General features: G+C 41.4%; 2 protein-coding genes across 4 annotated transcripts in view; one reads left to right on the forward strand and one right to left on the reverse strand.

The window, feature by feature from the left end:
* Positions 1-5,349, forward strand: LOC146576313 (uncharacterized). Its single transcript, XM_085271494.1, has 15 exons — positions 1-857; positions 1,013-1,089; positions 1,282-1,391; positions 2,257-2,400; positions 2,482-2,527; positions 2,644-2,706; positions 2,813-2,897; positions 3,011-3,097; positions 3,501-3,566; positions 3,713-3,793; positions 3,920-3,976; positions 4,069-4,122; positions 4,455-4,535; positions 4,838-4,922; positions 5,024-5,349. The coding sequence occupies exons 2-15, from the start codon at positions 1,032-1,034 to the stop codon at positions 5,078-5,080; spliced, it is 1,074 nt and encodes a 357-aa protein (XP_085127620.1). The 5' UTR covers positions 1-857; positions 1,013-1,031; the 3' UTR covers positions 5,081-5,349.
* A 6,910-nt stretch (positions 5,350-12,259) lies between these two features.
* The window catches only part of adgrl1a (adhesion G protein-coupled receptor L1a), a 116,208-nt gene continuing 104,404 nt past the window's right edge, over positions 12,260-24,063 (reverse strand). For all 3 annotated transcript variants that reach the window (XM_085271496.1, XM_085271495.1, XM_085271497.1), the window contains 12 exons: positions 23,155-23,363; positions 22,891-23,064; positions 22,115-22,318; positions 21,352-21,572; positions 20,998-21,064; positions 20,734-20,825; positions 20,437-20,605; positions 19,996-20,151; positions 18,812-18,908; positions 16,022-16,144; positions 14,617-14,634; positions 12,260-14,500 (listed from right to left, as the gene is read on the reverse strand). In XM_085271496.1, coding sequence (XP_085127622.1) covers positions 13,590-14,500; positions 14,617-14,634; positions 16,022-16,144; positions 18,812-18,908; positions 19,996-20,151; positions 20,437-20,605; positions 20,734-20,825; positions 20,998-21,064; positions 21,352-21,572; positions 22,115-22,318; positions 22,891-23,064; positions 23,155-23,363 — 2,441 coding nt within the window. In that variant the 3' untranslated portion in view covers positions 12,260-13,589. The remainder of the gene's footprint in view (positions 14,501-14,616; positions 14,635-16,021; positions 16,145-18,811; positions 18,909-19,995; positions 20,152-20,436; positions 20,606-20,733; positions 20,826-20,997; positions 21,065-21,351; positions 21,573-22,114; positions 22,319-22,890; positions 23,065-23,154; positions 23,364-24,063) is intronic.

Genomic DNA, 24,063 nt, shown 5'->3' on the forward strand with positions numbered 1-24,063 from the left:
AATGACTCAGATACTACAGATACTTTAGGTTAGTAAGAGCTAAAAAGTTTCAAAAATAACCATACGTACATAAAAAAAAAACGCTTTAACACCTTTAGCTGAACTATAAGTTGTTTGACTTTACACTCAGACACAGAAGAAGACCCTTAGACCCCTCAATCACTGCATATATTTAGAAACACAAATCCCCCTCTGTTTTTTTTGGGAAATCTCAATACCATGACCATGAGCACTTTCTTATTTTGGGGTCACTGTTGCTTTCATGTTCCACATCTTGTCTAGTTCTCTCTCAGCCCTTGGTATTTCCCTAGCTCCTTTTGTTCCCCCTTTTTGATGTTGCTATCTCTGGTCTGGCTACATATATCATTACGGCCTGTAGAGGTTGTTCCTATGCTGCCATGATTGGCGTGTCTGTGCTGTCTTTCAGTTCAGCTTTCTCGTGCCATTCGTGGGATTTCTCGAATGGTGATGCAATACAGGGGCCTGTCCACCCATGATGGTTCCACTTCCTGTTCCTTATTTTTCAGGTTTCTGCTGTTTGAGGTATTCACTAAACGCATGATCAGTTGTGGCATCTTCCTGTAACACTCACAGATCTTTGTTGTTTCATCCTGGATAATGGTTCTGACACTCACTAGTCCTCGGCGACCTTACTTCCGCTTTGCATGCTGTCTCAGAGAAGGAACTTCCTTGTCTTGAAGTCAGTGGGGACAGAGTCTTGGTAAATCTCGCACTTGATGGCAACTTGTGCTGTGGTTTAAAGTTGGCCTACAGTCTTGTTCGAAGTGTAAAAGTGGACGACCGGTCGATTAGAACTTCCTTTTTTTACACAAAGCGATCGAGAAGATTTTTTGAAGGTACGTGTCTAATATACAAAAAGCCCCGTCTGGCCTTTATACATTTTTGTGTGTATTTTAAGGCACCGCCAGCGATTAACTCTAAAAATAGTTGTCCTTGGTTAAATTTTCGATTTTGAGCTTTCAAATTTCCTTGTACGAACTTCCTGCTTTAGGTTCGGTTGTCTTCGAAAAATGCTTACTAGAAGCTGCCTGATTTTCCCAATTCTATTCTTCACCGGGAAATCATTAGGTAAGTGATGCAGCATTGTAAATACGTATTTCTTTATAACCAATATCTTATTTTCACTCTTTTTTTCTTCTCGCAACATCTGCGTCATCGTTTCCTGGTTCTTTACTTAATGTTTCCGTTTGCTTTTCATTTTCTTCTTGCTTAACTTTAAAATACAATTAACTTTACGGTTCCCTAATTACTGTCTCGCAGCATGTCATCAGATAAATGCTTCTTGTGCCGACATTAAAACCCTCGGTGGATTCACGTTCAAACATGGATCACTTCCCGAGGGAAGTAAGATTTATGTCTACGACAACGGGGTAGGTTGGCCTCTTTCAGACTTTAAGTGAAAGCACTTTAGGCTTCTCCCTTTTACACCACAACAGGTAGATCTATTTGATTTGCCGAGCCCCCAAGCTTGCGAAGTGAATGTGTAAACCACTACTTTACGTACAAAGGCAGCGAAACTTTCATCAGAGGGGGCAAAAGTACAGATATTATTTGGTTTTGTAGAAATACACAGATCTGTGTTAAATATGTAATATAAGTGTCAAATGTACTCATAGTAAGAAAATAAACGCAGGTCTTTGAATAATAAATAAATACATAAATAAATAAATATTAGTACATGTGAATGCAAACTTTTTTTCTTTTTATTTTGCCTCCATACATAAACAGAACAGTGACTATAGTCGGGGATTACAGTGGGATTCGGGAGATGGGGGAACCCTAAAATCGCTTGTAGTGGCGCAGTGAGGAGAAAAGAATCACAACATTTCTAATTTAAGGTCCAGTAGATTTATAAATGATGCAAAAATTGCATATATGTCTTCCCCAAATCCCTGTGTGATAGCTACACCAATATGATTGTCTTTTTCCCATCAGACTGGTTTAATGATTGTGGGTGTGCAGTGCTGGGAAACAAAAATTTCCCTCAAATGTGTTACGTGTAAAGTAACAAGCCTGTTTTGAAAATGTTTGGAGTGGACAGTACAGATGTTTGTGTTAAAATGTAATGAGTAAAAGTAAAAAGGGGTCAGAAAAATGAATACACAAAGTATACTTGAAAATTGTAACAGTATAATATAAGTAATAAGTATTTTGTACTTTGTTACTTTGTTACAAAGTATTTGTACTTTGTTACTTTCCACCTTTGACGTTTATTTCTTTTTCTTTTCCCAACAGACAAGTATTGGCCATGCTGAACTGCGGAATCCACCCTCCATTAGGTTGTCATCTGAAGTTGTACACATGGACAACAACTCAGTGACGACAGTGAAGTGCAGAGACATCACAATTCAAAGCATAGTTCCTGATGGATTGAGGAAGGTACTTGTATGAATTAAATCAGAGAAAGTCCTGTTTAGGGGTAAATCTAAAATGTTAACTCGTTCCTCTGTTTCTTTTTAGGGAAAGCCTTTTGTCAAAGAACACTGCACCTATTTCAAAATTATCGGTAAGGCAACCTATTTTTATACTAGAATACATTAATAAATGTTTTCAAATTTAAAAAAAAATATGCCTCATGTTTACATAATATACTGCACAAATCAATCATCTCCTTTTCTTAAGCTGATGTCACAGCTCCAATTAAGACCGATCCCAACGAGTCACAGGCGTTGCCGACCCTCATCTGTGAGTGGATCCCGTGTGCTCATTTTATTGCTTTATTGCATAGCTGTTGTTAGTACTATAAATGGATGTGAATGAATTATAACTCAAGTGTTTTGTGTTAATACAGATTACATTTTGCCAGCCATTCTAGGGATAATCATAATCATAATTGGGATTGGTCTTCTTCTCCACAACTGGAAAGCACATCTGGAGTGAGTTCTATGGCCTTGGCCTGAAAAAATCAAATTATTATTGCCATGTTACAGATTAACTTATATAATGTTTTGCAAAGATTAATAACTTTTTTATGCTTCTTTTTGTTCAGGCAGCAGCACAGTGAAGCCAGTGTTTCTGGGTTTATAATGTACCTACTGACTTGCCTCCAAAAGACAGGAGAGGGACAAGAAACTAGGTCTGTCTTACTTTTAACATACTGCATGTTTCAGCTTACCTGCTTACCAGAAAGTATGTGAATGTATTTGTGTTACAGGTAGTTAAATCCCCTTCAGTGCCTCCAACTTAACATATAAAAATGAATGAATATTAAAAGTTAAAAAGGGCCACATCATTGACAATAATCATTGTACTTTGTTTAACACTTAATGTTAAATAAACTCATTTAAACTGGATGCCCGTTGATGTCACCGGTGTTAATTTAGAAAATGCTTCTTTTAAGACCCGATGAAGGAAGTGACGTTTTACCACAGCTTGGTGACAATGAATTTCTATCAGGCTCTAATTATTGCTTCTGTTTTGTATTTTTATTGTTCTTTGATACTTTGTTATTTATTCTTTGCCATTCTTCTCTTCTGCAGAGCTCCCCCTGGACAGCGTATAGATAATGAGCAAGGCACTGCACTTGAATGTGTAGTTGTTCAAAGGTTAGCCTGACACTTTAGCATTAAAACTTTATCCACTATAACCTTCTTTTTAATCTTTCAGTCCAGACACTGTCTGTGTCTGTGCTTTCTTATAACAATGTGAAGTCTAGACTCTAATGTGCTAAAAGCTACCTTTGTCTGCATAGCACTGAGGCTGATGTCAATACTCCTCAATCCCCCAGCGTGGACCGCAACTTGAGCACAGAGAGAATTCAGCTAACTAAAAAGTGAGAATGAGAATTGGGTTTTGTTTTTTTTTGTTATTGTGCCTAGAGCCTATTTTGTTCTTGAGGTTTATGTCAAGTAAATGCTGTTTTTTCTTGTGGCATCCTTATCTATTATTTGTTTTGCAGTGGAGACATCAGTACCCACAATGTTAGCAGAATCTCTCATCACCGCTCTATGAACAGGTACACTTTTGTCTCTGGTTGGGTGCAAGTTTCTATCATATTTTTATGTTTCCCTTCAGTGTGTACTATTACATAACCCCTATCTCCTTCAGGAACTTCAAGAAAGAACCAGGAGGGGTGAATAGCGACAAAGGACAAAACATTAGGTAAGTCTGTGATGATTTAAATCAAAGCAGAACACATTTTTGTTTCTTGTTTTAGATCTTAAGAGATTGTAATAGCTTCGGTTCAGGCTGTTTGCATGTTATGATGATCAAAGGTGTTAGTAACATACAAAAATAATAACCAGCATACATTTAAACTGCATGCCATCATGCGTTTATAAAACGATGTAACCAACGGCAATAAAGATGAAAAAACAGACAGTTTTGCAACATTTATGCGTACACATGCACCACTTTATAGAGAATTGAGTAGCTTACCCTGAGGGTTTATCACGCCCATTTGATAATGGCTGTGAATGCTTCTTCATCTTCAGCGAACTGGACACTGGAGGTGCTGCTGGTAATCGTGCAGAACATGATGAGACTGAAGGACAACCACTGCTAACCAGTAAACGGTGAGACTTGCTTGCTTGCGCTGCCACTGAGCTCTCACATAGTAACTATGACTGAGAAGAAATCTGTGTGATTTTCCAATTTCCAGTCTCCTTCATACCTTGTTTAATTTGGCCTATTGCTGCTATATGTTCCACTGTCGGGACTAACTTTACTAACAGGTCTCTGCCTACACATCCCAAATGTCAAAAGGCCAGACTGAACATCAGAGCTTGTCTGACACCCACTCAGAAAGTGAGCTGTGCTGTAACTGGGAAGAGGTTCACGTCTTTATTCCTTCTCTTTCTGTCTCCAACACTTCCAGTTTTGACATGACAGGTGAAGCCGGACCATTGGCGAACAAGGCTGGCTTTGACCGAGACGGAGTCAGCAGGTGCTCAGCTGTACCGGTGAGGAGGAAGATTCCTTTGTACTTTTTTTTTTATTATATCCTCTCTTTGTTTTGTTGTTCTTAAGAGATGTTTTTTTTTCTTTTCTTTTTTTGTTGCAGAACACTGACGTGGAGTCACAAGAAATACAAGAAGTAGGAACAGGAAGTAACCAATAGCAACAACAACAATATAATAATAATGATGATAAGAATAGTAATAATAATAATAATAATAATAATAATAATAATAATAATAATAATAATAATACATATATTATTTTAATAATAATTATTATAAGACATTGTCACACTATATGTATGTTTGCTTGCATTACCTTTGGGATCAAGTCCAGCATTTTGTTTAAATGATTACTGTCAACCTACAATATTTTTTGCAAAGTACAAACTTGCAATATATTTTTAGCTGAATATTAGTTAAAAATAACTAATATAAATAAATTAAAAATTATATATATATATATATATATATATATATATATATATATATATATATATATATATATGATCTCACTGTGTTATGTGATTACATCACATCTAAAAGTATTTAATGTGCATATCTTTTTTCATTTGCATATACACATTAAGGCAATAATTCAACACAGCCGATCAGATAATATTCATTAGGGTCGTTCTTTTCTGACGAGCAATAATTATTTGCCAGATAATTGCAGTAACTGGCACAAACTGGTAAAAGTAAAGTAACAATTACATTATGGCTTGATGAATAAAATAGAAGGCAGTAGATTAATTTAAAATACTGCACAGTGGGAGATTTCTTACTTGTTATTTTAACAGCTTGACTTGACCAAAGGATGGGTGGACCAAGATGCTAGAAAACATACCACATATACAACAGTGGCACAACACTATGTTAACATTATCTATATAATAAATAAGTAATAACATGATATATAATGGTATAATACAAGTATACTGTTAAAGTGCATATAAATATGTATAACCCCACCAAAAATTAAATGATATTATATTATAAATGATTATAGTTAGTGGCTTTATTATGATAATTATCATAATGCATAGCCTGCGCTGTGTCTTTCTCTCTATATATATTCTTTTTTTGAGTTTATATTAGTTAGCTTTCCTTTCCTCTACTATCATTGCATGCATCTATTCCCAAATTCTGAATAATAGCTTATTTTGCATTAGTTAATTCCCTGCACATTTTAATCAGAAATTATAAGTTTCTTCCCTTTTTTGGAAAAACTATTGTCATTTTTGCATAGGTTAGTTTAAGTGTGATAATTGCCTTAACATTCATGTAAAAAAAATTTTTTTTCTTGTCCTTCAAGTTTGAAATAAATTCTAACTTGGATTTGACTGTTTCATTGAGTGTTTTTTCCTGGTTTCCTATTCAAAGCAACACTTTTCAGCATTAAACCACAAGGGGGCAGTAAATAGTCACAAGTCCTGTGCCACTGGGGTAACGGTAGCAATTTACAAGTTATATTACTTTTGTTGAGTAATGGCAACACAGTTAATGCTTGTGTATTTCAGATTGCTCTAACTTCCATCACCATCAAAATATATTTAGACGTATGACCTTTCTATGATCCGTAACTGTGGGTGGAGCTAAACATGCTCTTCAATAGATCAAGCCTCCGTCACAGTGCTGTGGCAGTGCAGTCATTGTGGGTTTTTTGGACTGAACACTGTTTTCTAACATAGTGCTCTGATTTGTAATGAACCACTACTGGGATATTAAACGCGCTGCACTTCACTTGATAATTTAAGTGTTATATACTGTATGTTACAGCACTTAAACAACTGGTTGCCCCTGTGGCTTGATGTATGGTAGTAATTACACTAACGCATGAACACAGAGCAGTTCAGACTGAACTTAATACATCTCTTTTCTCTATCTCCCGGGATCTGCTGACAGCTGCTGTGAGTCTTGTTTTGTCAATATCGGACTCTATTTTAAGCTTCTCTAAATGTGCAATGACCTTGAAAAAGCCTCTTTTTACCTTTCAGACAGACTGAGTGCCAGGAAGTGAATGTGGCTAGGGTTAGAGGCTTTGTTGCTCGTGTTTGATATGTTAGTGTGTGAAAGTGTTACTGTAGCAACAGTGAAAAGAGGGTGATTGAATGGTCAAGGCTTTAGAGCGTCCCCCTCTCAGGGAGTTTCACTGAAAGGACAGGAGCGAGGTAGGGGCTGGGCAGATGGGTGGACTGGTTGGGGGTGGGTCATCATACATGTACGACATACCTTTTTTTCTTACATCATACTGTAACGGCCAAGGTAAAGTTGCAGATATGTTATAATTATGGATGGATGCACATTCGATATTACTCACCAATGGGTCTTCACTGTGAAAAGGATTATGACCAGTCAGGAAACAAAGCTCAGTAGGAGCTGAACACTGATCACACATTGGGGATAAGTGGGCTTAAGAGAAGCTGCAGTAAATGGGCTGCAATAACCCAGACACTTAAGTGTGTCATACCTGACAGATGTAGCTGATCACAATGTGTAGTTGGCTCTGGAGTGTGCTAAAGGCTGTCTAATGTTGTGTGCTGCTGTGGCTTACTTGACTGCTGCCAGCAAACGGTGTTGCGTTCAAAAGTCAGTAATCTATACTCACACTGCAGTTATTAAATGATTACATCAGGGATCACACCACACTGTATGATTAATTAACCTTGACTGATGCTTTGTAAAGCCGGCTCTAGCAGAGCAAGTATGCCCACTGGTCTGCATGTACATACACATACGTATGAAATGGTTTAAAGCACCACTGGAGTCTGGTAATACTCACTCGGGGTTACTGTAGTGCAACAAAGCCTTGCTCTCTGCAGACAAATATAGGATCAGTCCTCAGGACCTTTATTAGCAGCTGTCCAAACACCAGGAGTCGGAGTTTTGCCTCTTAAACTGACAGCTTGCTTCTTTCTGCATGTCTTTGATCATTCACAAATATGCTTTGGACACAGCAGCATTTGACAAAATCATCATGCCAGCCACCAAGTCAAATGGTGTGCACATACTGTGTGGTTCAAAGGGGAGCTGACTCAGGAAGGGGCTGACTCAGGAAGGGGCTGGGTTGCCTGGCTTCAATCCCCTGCTTCCTCTGGTTCTCAAATGAACAGCACAATATTGTTGCAACCTGCAAGATAGCCCATGAATAAAACATAGCCACTGTATTAGTGCTTAAAGACATCTTTTCATTTTCAGTTTGAACCATATATTGAAGTTTATATGCATATAGAAAAGCGGAAGATTAATAACAATTTCTCTCTGCTGGTTACCTCTTTTAGCACGCTGGAACATACACAAGTACAGAAGCAATTATGCTGTGCATCAGTGCACAACCACATACACACAAGTGTGCACCACAGTACAGCTCCTTCAAGACATTCCCCAAGAAACCTTCAAGCATGAACAGTGTATATTTTAAATAGTTTTTTTATTAATATGTGCTGATACAAGGTCGCTTTGACCTGCAATGATGGAAACACTCACAGAAAATCATCCCCTTTGGCCCAAACAGCTATCAAAGCAATGAGTGTGAGAAAACAAAAATCAAATAAGACAAATGAACATGATTCCTAAAAGAAAACCAAAGTGTTATATTTACCTCAGTTTACAAATGTCTCAGCAGTACATATTAAATTATCCATTTCATAGAAAAATCACAGAAAGCTCTAGATATGGTGCTATATGTAGAACCCCACATGGCACAATGTCAGTGCTCACGCTGCCATATAGCTTGCTATGTAATAACCACTAGCACCCAATGATTTACCTCCTTAATGTTAAGCATTTCAGGTATGTGTAATACTGACCAAGTTCCATTGTACTGAGCTAATTAATACAGCTCTCAGATGATCATCAGGATATCCCATCCATAACCACTGAAGCCAGATATTATACATCTGGTGACAGACACCACATGGGGCTGAATTTTTTGGCCTGTCCCATGGATGATCATGGATTGAGATTACTACAGCCATGAACAGGTGCATGTAGGAACTGTTCAACTCCCCCCAAACCTCAAGCAAGAAAGAAAAAGACAGATTCAGCCTGCTCCAGCTGTGTCAATTGTTTTATTCTTGAACCTTATAATGTCAACATGTTTAATCGTTTGGAGAAACCCTTGTTGTCCAGGAGCCCCGGGTGTTGCTGGTACCACGCTGTGTATTAAAGATCAGAACTTTCCTGAAATGCTGGCACAGCTCCACAGACACATACTCAACACAAAAGTTAAAGAGCAAAAGTTCATTATTGTGTTCATCCAGTACCTCTAAAGAGTCTTAGTAACTACTTTAAAGGAGTCATGTGGAGAAGAAGAAATCAATAACAAAATAGTACTACCATATGATTTGTTTATATTTGCTCTTTAAAAATCTCTTTAGGAAAATCATGGTGCATTTGCAGGCACTGTAAAAATCGTGCTTTAATTGGCTGATGCGGCAGTGGTCTCATTTTCACATTTTTTTTTGTTAAAGGAAGCATCTGTTAGCTCAAACAATCCCATCATCTTTCTTTCCATCACAGGCAGATTTGTTTTATGAATGAACTTGAGATCTGACATGCCAGCTTGATCAATTTAAACCATAAAGTAATAACTTCTGGTCTGCAAACCACCGTCAGAAAGCAATCTGAAACAAAGTAGCACATCCATCTCCTTATCTCCAGATACGCTCCTGCACAGCCTCACTGCAAACCCCTCTCACCAGCCGTCCCTCCCTCTCTCACCGCCTATGGCTATATATTTGTGACATCTGTGACATCTCTGCTGATGCTGTCCCTCCTCAGTCCTCCTCACGGGCCAGTCTTTGCAGACACAATGACCCTCTGCTCCTCTGGCGCTGTTGAATTCACACACCGCTGTCCTGCCGCTTCTGTACCGCCCTCCTGGTGTGATATGGTCCACACAAAAATGTCTGCGTGTGAATGGGTCAACTGTGAGTGAACAGACTGAAGTCCTGCTGGGACCGCTGTCTAATGATAGACTGAACAATGGCACAAGCTGCAGGGGTGAAACAGCACTGTGTCAAAGGTTGGGCATCCAACCTTTTAAACAACTTCCCACATAACCACTAAAGCTCACACGTCAGGCCTGCCACTGGCTTGGAAGGTTTGCAAATCTAGACAGAAAACAAGAGAATGGAGGTGAGCGAGAGTGAGTTCACAACAATAAATTAGTACCCACTGTGTTATTATTGTAATCAGAGGTTTGAAGGGCTTTGAATGGTGAAGAAACTCCCATTGTGAGAGCCTCCATCCGACAGCGTGGGCCGCGAACCTTCTCCTGTATAATCACCATCATTTACAGCAGTGCAGCCCTCCACTGTTTATTGAGATATTAATCTGGGATAAACAAAGCTTTTGACAAAACAAATTAACACTCTCAAAGAAGTGCTGCACTAATGGAGTCCACTGAGATTGATATTAAAATGTGGATGAGTTTTGGAGGGAGGGCCCTGGGTAGTGCTGGAAAAAAAAAAGAAAAAAGAGAGAGAAGCAGGCCCAAGGTGACGCACATTCCTCTTCGCAAAGGGAGTGTCTGTCTAAACAGCGTTTCCCCCTGGGGCGAGTCCCAGCTGAACACTGGAGATCAGCATCAGCAAGTTATATCAAATACAATGAGAGCAGGATAATGATGATGGTGTTGAGAACAAAGAGGATACGGATAATGATGGCCATCTTGAGATTCCCATTAACACTTCCACCCTGGAGTGAATTGTTTTATCTTCAGTCTTGCTTGTTAAAATACATTCAAGTTGTCCTCAGTTGACCAGTGAGTGCTACTATGATACCGAGCCCCCACCGCTAATTCAGCCACAAGTCCCGCGCCGCAGCAGAGCCCAACACATGTCCATATTGTCTCTTCATTTGTAAACCGACAGCTCTGAAGCTACAAATCCAAGTGACGCATGTATCATCAGACCAGTATTGCACATGTTTCCCCTATGGCTCAAGTGATGATACCGCAACCTTTTCCTTTGAGCCTCATCACGATCTGTGTCCCATACAATGTTACTTACACAAATGATCAGAATAGCAAGGAAAAACGGCGGCAAATCCGTGTAATCCCCTTCCCTTATCTGTCTTTAACCCCTCTCTCGCTCGCTTTCAGCCCCAGGAGCCTTAGCTAAAAAGCTGTCCTTTGGGTTCTCTTAGAAGTGGGACACTCAGGCCCTAGCCAAATGTCACACTGCAGTGGATGCATCTATTTTCTGCTCACGTCGTATCCACACATCACACTCTTTTGTAGCTGCAGGTTTGGGGGGCAATAGTTAAAGAGTGCCATGAATAAATCAATGTAAATAAATTTTCCATATATATATAATCTGATAAATAAACCATAACAAATACTTTTAAATAAAGGGTAAAGGAAAGGAAACTCTTCCTTTTAAAAGGTCAAATAGATTTCAGCCAGATGAAAGGAGTCTCACAAGTGGCTCTCCCTAGACAGCTCATTTTGCTTGCATAAGGTGGCATATTGGAAACGTGTTCCTCGCGATCGGTCAACCCTGCTTGTCATTTTCATGCTATAGTGTTACCTCTTGTCTCTCGAGGCAGTCTGAATTTTCCTGTCCTCCTTGTACCTGAACGCAGCGGTAAGAGCAACTTCCATTTGAGGCAGAAAAGTAATGGCAGCTCTCTGAGATGAGTATCCCTCCTTCTCTGATGTGCATTCAAGTCAAGTCACAAAAATAGCCTTTCAAATGTGTACGCACACACACATACGCACGCGCTCACAAACCAGACACTTATCAGACACACCCAGGCTCCCGGATACATTCGCACTTACACACATGCACACAGGAAAATAAGGAGTTGTCACATTAGGTTATGGAGTAATGCTGAAACTATCTTTAAGAAACAGCAAAATGCAATATTCTCTGAATGCAAATCATTATCATACATGCTAAAACCCCATGTTGTTAAAAGTACGTAATCTGGTTATATCTTCCAAATAATACAAGAACAAACCAAATCACTTTATGGATGCTGTCGTTCACCCACAATGCTTTATCGTGCTTTGTGAGGCACAGAATGACATTTGACAACATCTATCTCGCTTGCCCCGCACCTCCCACTCCCGCTGCCTTTGCCAATTCCACCCAGGGAATGTCAAAGGTCAAGCATTAACAACATGTAATGGATTATATCACATAAAAATTGTGCCAGGATTTTTTTTGTTGTTCCATTTTTCATTTGTATAAATAAAACCTATTACACATCTTAATCTCTCTCTCTCTACCACTGCCTTTTGATCACTAGGGAATTTTAGTGAAACACTACTGGAACGGCGAGAGAGTGAGAGATCAAGCAATGGGGGAGAGAGATAGAGTGTATCATTCAGGTCACAAACTCCAAAACATTTTATTATTTTTTTCTTTTGTCAGTTTGTTGCAGTACAAGAAGTCATTTCTCATAGTATTTATTACTTTTTGTTGCTTTTGATCATCTGGTGTCTCTATTTACATAGTAGGAATAAAGTAGATTCATGTGTTGTTCCTATGTACACGGTCATACCAATTGGTCGGCCGGTGCGATTGTGACATTTACAGTCTTGCTTGTCACAGCACCGCACAGGGATCGAGTCCACTTCAACTGGCTAGGCTCTAACAGCAAAGTACAAGGGGAGGGGGGCAATACCAATCCGCACTCGCAGCCCCTCGAGGATGTAGACCAACAAATTGAATACTCTGTTCAAAACAACAGCAAGACAGTCATTTAACTTTTCAAAATGCCTAAAGCAAACGACCAAAGAGAACAGTGGAGAGGATTGGCCAGTCTTAAGGGTGCAGGGTCTCCTGTTCTGGAGGGGTGGTGCAGTGCCTCCTCAGTCTCTGTCTTTACCTCCACTCCGCCGCTGTACAGAGCTGTCTATTCACAGCACGCAAAAATGAAGGCAGTTACCCTAAATCAGCTCCCCCTGCCTGCTTGGAACAAAAGCTCTTGCTCCCTTTTACTTAGACGGGGTACTTTTTTTAACTTTTGATGTTCAGTAATGAGCACTTGTAGATGGGTGAAAGTATATATGTGTGCGTGAGTTTGCCTTGTGAATGTTCTAGTTTCTGTTCTGGCTCAATAAAAGATATTTTTGGCAACAATGAAGAGCTTTCTGTGTGACATATTTTAGATTATAATAGTGTACTATATTCCCTGTCTCCACAGCTAACTACTCCTATCAAATGATGACTTGAAAAAGACCTATGGATGGTAAGAAAGGGAAATGAGATAAAATATAAAATGATATCGCCATCTCCGGAGGCAGGCTCGAAGAGAAATTACATTTTAAAAAAAAAGCTTTAACAAAGTCTCTAAAGTTTTGAAAAATCCAAAAGGTAAAGGGGGTGGGTTGGTACATTCAGAGTGCTGGACTTGGCCTTAGGGTACCAGAAGAACTGGGGACGACTGGGGTTAGACAGAGCCGATGAACACTCTGTGGAAAAACACCCATCCCTCATCTCCATAAGACTGGGGAGGGTTGAAGATAAAGCCTGCATCTGCAGAGTCAGCCATGTATCCCCCAGAAAGTCAATTTGTTTGCTCATATGTTAGTTAAATAAAAGTCAAGACAAAGAAAGGCAACCAAACAAGCAGAAAGTGGAGAGACCCGAGAGAGAGATGGGCTAGGAGGAGGCTCTGGCCATCACATTAGTCCCCAACTTCCTCTTTAACCTCCAGTCACAGGCTGGTGACCAGCTGCATCTGTCCATCACCCTCATTGTGGACAGGCTCTTGGGCCTGGTGTCCCTCCCCACTTGGTCTCCGGGGTGGGGCTTGGTAGAAGGTCTGCATTGGGGCCCCACGAGAGCCCAGGGCAGGCCTCCCGGAGCTGTAGTACAGCTCCTCCGGGGGCTGAGCTGAGCGGGGCACCACCTCCAGGGGCTCAGGACTGCTGTCAGGGTAGGGTGAGTCTCGCAGGTTGGTGATGCTGGTGTACAGGGAGTCATGGGCAGGAGAATCAGGCGCTCTGTTGCCTCCCTGCCCACCAGCACTTTGGCCACTGTGGCCCAGGCTCTCTGTGAGATCAGCCGTGTAGCTCTCCGACTCCTCTGGATCGCTCTGGTAAAGGACTGACTGGGCACGCTGTAACAGCAGGGGCTCCTCCAGAGCTTTATACAGCAGCTCTACATCCTGTGGCGTACGCTGCCGCCCCTCTCTCAGAAAGTCCTCCTCTTCGTCCATACTCGCAGATTGGTCCGGCCCAGCTGCTGTTCCCCGACCAACTCCACCGTGAGGATGTCCTCTGGCCAGGCTGCCATACACTCTGTCTCCTACTTCACCTCCACCTCCTCCACTTCCTCCTCCAACACCACCTCTCAAGTTGTTGTGCACAAGTTCGGAGATGATCATTTTCTCGAAGGCCGCAGCATCAGAGAGGTTTCTTCTGACGCCTCCGCCTCCCAGAGCTTCTGAGCTGCGGGGATTAAAGATGGGTGGGGGAGTTTCTCCACTCCCACCACTTAAGAAGTCACAGCTGCCCCCACCTCCACCTGCTGGGCCACCACGCAGGGAGTAACTGTTGTTGAAGTTACCGTTCAAGGGCAGGGTTTCCATTCCACACGGGTCACGGGGCTTAGATAATGTAGTCTCTGGATCCAAACAAAAGGACAAAGGGTTTTCGTATTATTATTATTATTACCATTGTTATTTTGTTTCATTGCGAATCAAATTCTAGTGAGGCAAGAAAACAGTTCATTATACTTACTTGGGTCACGAAAGGTTCCTGTGCATTGCAGAGAAAGTCATGCGGGGTGAATAAAATAAAAGGCAGTATTAAGCAACTGTTTTTCAAACATTTCTAAAAGGGAAACATAGGTGGCAGAAAAAAGCATCCTTGTTACTCCATCCCTTCCCCCTCTCTCTGTCTCTCCCGCTCTCAACACCAACCAACTCTTGCCAAACACCCAAACACATCCGCGGTCACATTACCTCTGATTTATGCAGACTTAGTCCCGTTTTTTTGACACCTTCCTCCAACATTTACCGTACATCTAAGTTCAAGAAAAATATTCTGGATATTTATTTAGTATTGTCAGTGATACCTGGATACATACATAATTCATACAAAAGCTTGTACAGTAGCAGTAATGTTTATTTTATGAACTTCTTTCCACACACCAAAGAAATGGTGCTTTTTTTTCTCTCCCGCCCCCCTCATACCAAATCACTATCTCAGCAAAGCAAAAGTCACACAAAAAAGTGAGAAGCGTGTTCATTTTTAAAATTTAATGTGTAGTACGACTTTAATCAACGTTCTTCTTCGATGGTGGTGTGGGTAATTAGACATTCTAATGAAGTGCTCTCCCTCTCCTCTACCACTCTCTTCTAAAAATGACTTGGCTGCCAGGCCTGTGGCCATCAGCCTTGACGTATTGTGCAGAGAGGCTTTAAAATATTTAAAAGAAACGCCGCCTTAAATTTCAGTCCTCAGACACTTAGGCTGATACTCTGCGGGTGCGCAGGAAACAGCTACACACAGTAATACTTCTCAGTTACCAAGTGAATATTGGTACTATAGTGGAGCAATTAACAAGACATGTCTTATTCTGCAGCTACTGGCATTCAAAGAGCCGGGCTAGAACACCGCAATGCAATAACACAGCTATTAGGCTGAGTCCCACTCTGAAACAGAAGCAAGGACATAAATACACACATACCTGAACAACCTACATCCAGATGGACTGTTCATTTTCACAAAGCTGTCTGTTCGCCTTCAGCAGCCAGCATGCTTTAAGCCGACTTTTTCTGACTGGAAAGCGAAAACCATCCTAAAGATTTTGGCAGTCACAGCTGTAGCTAAACTTCTAATCAATTTGTGGCTGTTCTCATGAAGATTCAAGATCTGACCAGATGGCTGGTTAGGCTGTAGGCACTGTTTGGCTCTGTTCTGCTCAGCCTAGTGAATCTGTCTGACAGCTACATAGTCTGGATAAAAAAAAACAAAAAATACAGAGACACACGCACATGCACGCACACACTGGATGTATACACCATGCCAAACTGCTGACAGAGTAACAGACAGAAGGACAGCAAGCTGAGCACATACTCTACGCGCACACATACAGCAACAAAACTGCACACACAGAGTGAAGTGTTCACGAGGAGCTAACCAGTAGAGTTGAAGACACCAGGTGAGGGTGGGGTGAAGCTTTCAGCCAGCAGAGTGTTGTAAGGAGAGGTACCAGAGCGAGTCTGTAACACTGGGTTTGTCAGAAGGTGGTTCCCCATGGTTGCTGCAAGACACAAACATTTAAAGTACAAACATCATCATAAAAATAATCATAAATTTGCCCCAAAGGCATGCAAAGTAAGCACAGAAACATGGCACACAATAAGTGTGACATTCTGAAATGCACATTTCCAGACTCTAATAACATCTGGAATCACCAAAATATTTACTGTTTATTCAGATGGGGCTATTTTTGTTATGCCAGTGCTTTATGGAGTAATGCATTTCACAGTGTTCTCCACCGTGTTCATGCCTGCTGATTGTAACCTTTGAGTAAAAATACAATTGCAGGGGAAAGTTACTGTTTAGAGCGTTGCTATTCGCTTTTTCCATCTGACAATGCAGTCAGATGGGAGAGACTAGTAATGCATGCCATTATGTAGTCTAAGGGTGCAGCCATTGAAACAGTTAATTTCACACTGAAACGTGAATGCCACTACAAGACAAATATAATTCAAAGAAATGGCACACTGAGAATGTTGTATAAAGCCCATGTATGGCTCGGGCCTGAGGCAACTCGAACAGAAATGCCATGAAATTAAAAATAGGACAGCATGACGGAGAGTCGTCCAAGGCAAAGTGCAACCTTCAGGTCTCCTGCAACCCGTTCATCACACAGAAAGGGAACAGGGAATTCTAGAAAAGTAAAATATGCACTCACACACAGCTATTTATTTGTCATTTCCACTCCTCTTACACTTCCTCTGTCCATCTTTCTGGCGTGCCACACAAACCCCTCTCTCTTCATTCCCTGGCTTGCTTTGCTGCGTTCAACCACATTTTCTCAGCTCCTTGTGCCAGTTTTTTTTTTGTCCAAACACCACCAAATTAGTTGGGATTAGCTGTCTGTGTGCACCACACAGGAATATCCTGTAGAAAATTAAAGAAAGCCGCTTTAAGTGTGGAGGAAAAGTAGGGCAAGGCAAATCATCGGAGGCTCTATGTGTGTATGCGCATATACTGTAGGCCTTTTTTTTCCGGGACCGATTACTATTGTCAGGAAGAGATTGCGGTTCATAGAGAAGTGAAGTGGGGAAATCAAAGAGATCTGAGATGCCAGTGATAACAACACAGCATCTCTCCTCCAGATTCTGCCTTTTTAATTACTCCTCCATGATAGCGTCTTATTCTACATCTCTCTTTTCGTCTCCCGTGCTCCCTTTTGTCTTCCGCTTTCTGCCAAACTTTTCAGAGAAGTGAAGAAAATAAAGGCTTCACAGCAGAGTTGTTTGTCTCTGACAGAGTACCATAGAGTGATCCACATAGTGTGTGTCTCTTCCAGGCCTGGTGATTGCTCTGTCTTGAAGAAAAGACCCAGAAAGCGACCCACCAAACACACAAACACACACATCCACCTTTCATCCATCCAGCTCACTCGCAGCACACCTCACCTCTTCCTCACCCCCTGCCTTGCTCCTGTCACTCTCCTCAATTAGAATAATTACCCCCTGTTCGCTCACACGCTAATCAGTTCATTAAAAACAAAATGGATGAAATTAGCATAGAGAGTGACGGCTGATTTAGCGACTGCCTCTGTGTCATGATCAACACCCCACCCCCCTCCCCAAACCAATCTTGAACCTGAGCCAACCTTGATCGTCTCAGTGTCACTGATTGCTGCGGCAGTGACGCCACCAGTTGCTTAGGCTGAGACAATCAGTGACTCCATGCATGCTTCTGTTTTTTTTTTTGTTTTTTTTTTACTTCTTCACGTCTTAAATATTTGATCTTGCCCTCTTCGTGTGCTGCGTGGAGTTCGGAGGGAACTGCATGCATCACTAATGTGTGTCTGGATGAAATCGATCTCATGGAATAGCTAAAAGAGTTGAAAACTGGGACAGAGATATCAAGATTTCTGTCTATTTCTTTTTTATTTTGTGGGAAATATATTTTTAAAAGGAGAATATAGCAAAAATATACAAGATTTGGCAATGCAACACAAAAAGTGGGAGCACGTGTGTCTGAAAAAAAACATCACACAGCTGGTGATTTGTGATTTTGTCTAATTTACAAAGTAAAATGAGGAAAAAGAAAATTAAAAAAATGTCTCTTGGTTGTTGAGCGGCAATAATTGCCTGGGAACGTCTTCACAACCTTTTCTCGTGGCAAAGGAAAGTCAAAAAATCATTCTGGACGATAACTGTTGTAGTCAAGTGTCTTCGCCGCCTCTTTTTTCCTTTTAATTGATTACACATAAATCTGCTTAATTAGCTCAACTGAGAAATTCATGCAGGATCGTGAACTCACTTAGACGAACTTAACACATATTCACAAAATATAGCAGCTGAGCTTAATATACTGTAGGTCTGCAGCTGCTAAGTGCTTTTACTGACAAGCAGCTGCCACTGCACTGCAAACCATCACCAACCAGCCTTTAAACATTTTGTTATTCAGTTTAAACTGTTGCTGCCGGTGACTGCTCTTTGCCAGCTTGCCGGAAAGCTAAAAGGCAAATAGCATTAAAAGTTGATCTTAGCACATTAAGGACATGAACATGTACATATCATTTTATGTTCATATTTAACACCCAAGAATAACGGCTCTGTCCACGCTACTCCCATTCTCTATTTTCTTTGTTAAATGCTGTAAATCTGTATGTGCGTTACGTGTGTCTGAGAATTTCAGCGAGTATGATTTAATGGAGGGAGAAATATAGAGAGGGAGGTCTCACCACGGTTGAGTGTCGGGGTGCTGTTGATATCTCCCGCCATGAAAGAAGATTCCGTCTGCTTCCGAACCGTGTCGTTCCACATCCTGCGGATCCGACTCTGGAAGAGGAAGCATGGTGCAGTGAGTGGCAGTAAACACACAACAAGTTAAATATAGAAACACGGCGGGTAGACTTTGTAACTCAGTGGGGCAGCTGTAATCAAAACTGTGGGGCTCGCTCTAATCTGCAAAGAACAATAGGCAAACACGCCAGACAAAGAGACTGAGGCGTCGAGTAAAGAGAAACACAGCTTTGTCATGTTATCGTGACGGAGGCTAACAAGCTTGAGATTTGTAAGACATGACTGTAGTAGCCGATGTAATTGTTGTTTGGAAGTGTTATTACAGTTTGAAAAAGCTTGTTTGCCGATTGTGAGCAATAATTGCCATTGTTTGTGTATGTGTCTGTGCAGCTGCGCATATGCCAGCATCTACAGTATTTTCCAATGACGTGCATGATGCCTGTGTCTATATATACACCATGTGGACTACAAAGGATATCTTTATAACTGAGTCATCAAGCCTCCCAAGCAAACGGCTTTCAGTAATGGTTAGAAAAACTGCCAAACATTTAAAAAATAAATAAAATAAAGATTCAATTTTCACAGTAGAAATAAGAGTAAGCCAACTGATTAGTGGGCATCATTTGCACGTCATAAATCATGTAACGCACTTTAAATGTGCTCCGTGTGTGCACTGATAAAAAAAAAAATTATTTAAATGTTGCTTTTGCACCTTTTGGCTTAGGCTGTGGGCTGACAAGTAAGTTAAATAATTAAATTCAAGAGCATTTAGTAATCAGTGAGTCACTGGTATTGATGAGCAATCAAATCCCAACAGATACTCATTTTGTACTTCATAATCTTACATAAGAGACCTTTTAAACAGGGAGAAAATGTAGCTGCAGAGTGAGAAACCATGCCTAATTTTGAAAAGATTTGCTTTGTTTTTACTTTTTTTTTTTGTTTAAAAAAAAAACAAAACAGATAACATTTTTCATTTTGTTCCACTAAAACAGTCGTGTTGCTGCACAGGCTGTTTTTACTCATTATTTGCTCTTAGAAAAACACCATTTTAAAACTCAGCAGTGTTTTCCACTGATGATATGTTTGCGAGTGTTTATGTGTGGGTCTGTGCTGCCTGCACCTGTCTGTGGGCTGCTGCATGGCGAGCTTGGCTGCCACTGTAGTAGCGGTTGTTGGCACGGAGGCCCGAGTTCTTCAACGAACCGTGGGAGCTGTTGGTAGAGGTGCGGCTGCAGCAATAGGAGTGACGCAGACATTTACTGTACTCCTTATGGACCTGTAAAGAAAATAACACCACCGGCACAGTGGACAGGTTTGAGAGTCACTCATAAACACAAACACTTTCGTTTCTATAGGCTAAACTGAATGTGGAGCAACAGAGCCTTTTATCGCACAGCAACAGCAAAATGAAACAAAATCCAATATTTCTGAGCACGTCTACTGAATTTCAATTAGACTGGCACATCCATCCATTTGTTCATCGACACAACATTTCAGCTGCTTAGTCGTAATTAATTGAATTTATATAAAGTGCCTTTAAGATGTAGTTTGGAATTGTTACCTTCTTCTGCAGGGCACAGTGGAAGATAAAGATGAACATGCCCTGGAAGGCATTGAAGGTGCTGAAAAGGTAGGCCATGATGACTGTATTCTCGTTTATGAAGAGGAGGCCAAAGGCCCATGTCAAGCCAAGTAGAAAGAGCAGAGTGATGGCCCCTAGTGCCCAGGACCTGATCGAAGCGGAGAACGAGGTATTAACTAACACTGAGTTGATGCACAGATACACTAAGACAATTTGAAATGTCTTTTTTCTTCAAAAATAAAAATGTGTGAGTCTCACTGAGTAATTTGAACTCACTTAATATTATCCAAGCGGCTGGAGTCAGGTTTAAGTGCCGAAGAGTTGCGTATCATCTTGTGCAAAGTGATCATGAGGAAAATGAGGTTGAGCTAAGGAAAGACGATAGGAAGAAATAAATAATGTGCAGTGAGCACTCTAGTCCAAAATTACTGACTTCATATTGTTAATAACATTGCAAAATTGCATGCTGGTGAAATACTTCTGACTGCGGGATATCGAAATATGGAAGCTAATAATACTGCTTGACAGTAAAGCTAATACCATAATAACAAATGAAACAGGTCCAATGAAGCTCCAGATGAAGTAGTTATCCACTCGCAGCCAGCATCTGGAGTGGCACAGAGGAAACAAGTGAGTTATGCACAACTAAACCAACAAACAACTGTACACTCACACTGAGCTCATGCACATGAATGCACACACTATTTCTCTGTCTCAGCGGATTATCTTATGAAGGCTAATCATCAAGCTTTGGCTAAGTGTGTTCAGAGAACACAGTCTGTGGGGAGGTGCAAGAGCCCTTCACATGGCACTGCATATTACATTTCCATCTGGGGGAATAGCATAATCCTACTTCTCAATCTGCAGGTGCAAAAGGCCTGTATTCACACGTACGCTTTCTTGGTCCCATAGCTCCTGTAGTCTATGGCTGCAGAGATGCCCACCACAAGTGCGGGGAAGCAGTAGCCGCACAGATAGTAGTACTTTTTGCGTGAGTACTCGCTCTCAAAGACCTCCACCAGCATGAGATAGAGCTGCACACCCTCCAGACACATCCAGGAGAAGGCAGCCAAGAAGAAGAAATGCAGAAGGCCAGCAAAGATGGGACAGGCAATCTGAGTGTGGCAGCCATGGAGAAAGCAGAGAGAGGGAAAGGGGAAGAAGGAGGAGGAGAGAGAAAATATGAAGTTAGAGGAGGAGATACAGTTAAGATTAAGGTATATAACTGAGTGAAACCACAAGAGGATAGAACGGAGTTACTATCTGGAAGTAGTGCTGGACACTGACAAGGGAAAAATGAAAAGCTGCCCCTGGGTCACAGGCTCCGTGCATATTATTGAGTGGTAATTCATTACTCAGTGCAGTAAATGTTTTATAGAGTAGGATAATGACACAGTGCCTCGATTTCAGCTTCAAAGTCATTCAATAAAAAAAAGTTAAAAAGTCGCCTGTGTTGTGCTTAATGCCATTTTCAAACCGGAATATGTAAAAAGTAACTAGATCTTGTGATTCAGTATCATTAAATGGGCACAAACACTAAGCTTTAAAGGGGGACATGTAACAGTAAACGCAAAGGTGGTAAAAAATATTTTATATCAAAGAAAACAAGTAAACCTCTATCCATAGAAAGTATCCGTTTGCTTTGCTACTGACTCACATGGTTTTCGGTCTTGTCGATGCCGATGAGGAAGAGCAACTCTGCGATGAAGAGGTTGATGCAGAGATTCTTGTGGATGGTGTTGCGGTCAGTCTGGAGCCCCCGCAGGAAGCAGAAAGTGGAGATGCAGATGGCAAGACACACCAGGGAGATGACAATCCCCACCCAGGTGATCACAAAAAGGAACAGCTCGTGCATCTGTCCCTGGTGTTCAGGTTTGCACGGTGGCAAGAAACAAAGGTGTGTGGGGGGAGGGAGGGAGATCCAAGGGTTTAGGTTATAAAGCAGTATTGGGAAAAAGAGACAGCGGAGCAGAATTGGACAAATAAAGAGAGAGAAATTTAGAACAAAGAATAGTGGAATAGGAGATAAGCAGCAGAAACAATAGGGGGATGGATAAAACAGGGGGAGGGGAGAGAAAGAGCCAAATTGCCTTATTTAATATTTGCAAATATATGCAAGGAGCTAAAGTGTGAAGACAAGAGACAAGACGTCCTGAAAAAAATACATGACATTCAAATTCATGTGAATGTCAGTTAGAAGTAGAGGGACATGAATTTGTAAGCCTGTGCCTCCCTGAATGTCAGAGTGAAAGGAGGAAAAGAGAAAATTCAAAACAAAGAGCTTGTCAGCCTTGAGAGGGAACATTAATGTGCATGTGTGTGAGGGTGTGTGACTAAGAGTGAGCGAGCGCTAATGCTCACACGAGTGAACGTCTGCATAAATTACCAGGCTTGCAATTTAAGTGTGTGCCTGCCACGCCCTTGTTTACTTACGTCGGGCTCGTGGTGAGCCATGAGCACCGCGAAGTTGGTGAGGTGGCTGCAAGAGCAGGTGGTGTGTGTGTTGTTAGTGTCCAGTAGCCTGCAGCCCTGCGATGACCACTGGCCAGTCATTGAGCGCTCGGAGTAGTTCCAAAAAGAACAATTTGGAGTGTTGTAATTGTGCGACTGCAGAACAAAAAAGAGAGACGGATGAAGGAAAACATCAGTGGAGGTGCATCTTTCAGAATGACAAATGAGAAATTTGAATTTGCCTACCTTTAGATGTTTAAGCGTGAAAATCACTGGCTGAGTGAGAAACACTCTGCTGGACTCTTTGTTGATGGAGGCAGCAATCACGTGAGAGTTGACCACCAGGCGCTTCTTATCGTGGTTTGGTCCTTCCATTTCCATCTTCACAGTGGCGTTCTCAGTGGAAAGAAAGGATCCCAAATTTTTATACAGAATGAATACCACCTTGACTTGTCCTGCACATAAAAAAACAGACAAATTAATACCGGAAAATAAATAGAACAGTGAAAAGTAAAGTAAGTGTGGGGTGAAAGGTGTATGTTAAATGAAATGGGAAACACAAATGAAATTTTAAAAGGGGGGAGAGCAGAAAGCGAGGGAGGGGGAAACCAAATACAGAAAAAGGGCCATAATATGGAAAGGGCTGGAAGAATGGCAGCGACAGAGAGTGGGGAGTGACAGGGTGAGTGAAAGGGAGACAGAGAGAGTGAGTTAGTGAAGGTTAGAATGATGGTAAGGACCGTTTCATTTTGACTGGTGGAAGAGAGCGAGATTTAATGTGGAGGGCAATGGAACATTCATCCCTCAAGCATTCACAGATCTCTTATTATTCCATATGAATATTTCATGTGCGTTTGTTTCAATCATTCTAATCTCGTTCCCACTGCAGAGCCAAGCGGAGACAGAAAACAGAAAAGGGGGATGAGGGGGCCATGGAAGGAGGAGGGGAGCAATGGCGTTGGGGGTTGGGGCGGTAGGGGTGCTGGGTTAGAAACAAGAGAGATGGGAGCAGGGGATAAGATGGTGGAGAGAGACGGAGCGAGGGAATGGGATGGGGAAGAGAGGAGAGAGGGAGTGCTGAGATTGCTCTGTCAGACTGGGGCCGATTGTAATCTACACGCCTCCCCAGCTATTCTATTAAGACTGCTGTTAAGA

The sequence above is a fragment of the Mchenga conophoros genome, linkage group LG4, assembly GCF_057382185.1.
Source record: "Mchenga conophoros isolate Kocher_MC1m ecotype Shallow Benthic linkage group LG4, M_conophoros_male_GT1.1, whole genome shotgun sequence".
Classification (NCBI taxonomy): Eukaryota; Metazoa; Chordata; class Actinopteri; order Cichliformes; family Cichlidae; genus Mchenga; species Mchenga conophoros.

Bases quoted from the DNA above. Each gene is read 5' to 3' on its own strand.
- LOC146576313 (XM_085271494.1), top strand. From the start codon at position 1,032: ATGCTTACTAGAAGCTGCCTGATTTTCCCAATTCTATTCTTCACCGGG. The intron at 3,794-3,919 runs GTGAGAATGAGA...TTTGTTTTGCAG, and splicing joins AGAATTCAGCTAACTAAAAA to TGGAGACATCAGTACCCACA. The intron at 4,536-4,837 runs GTGAGACTTGCT...CAACACTTCCAG, and splicing joins CCACTGCTAACCAGTAAACG to TTTTGACATGACAGGTGAAG.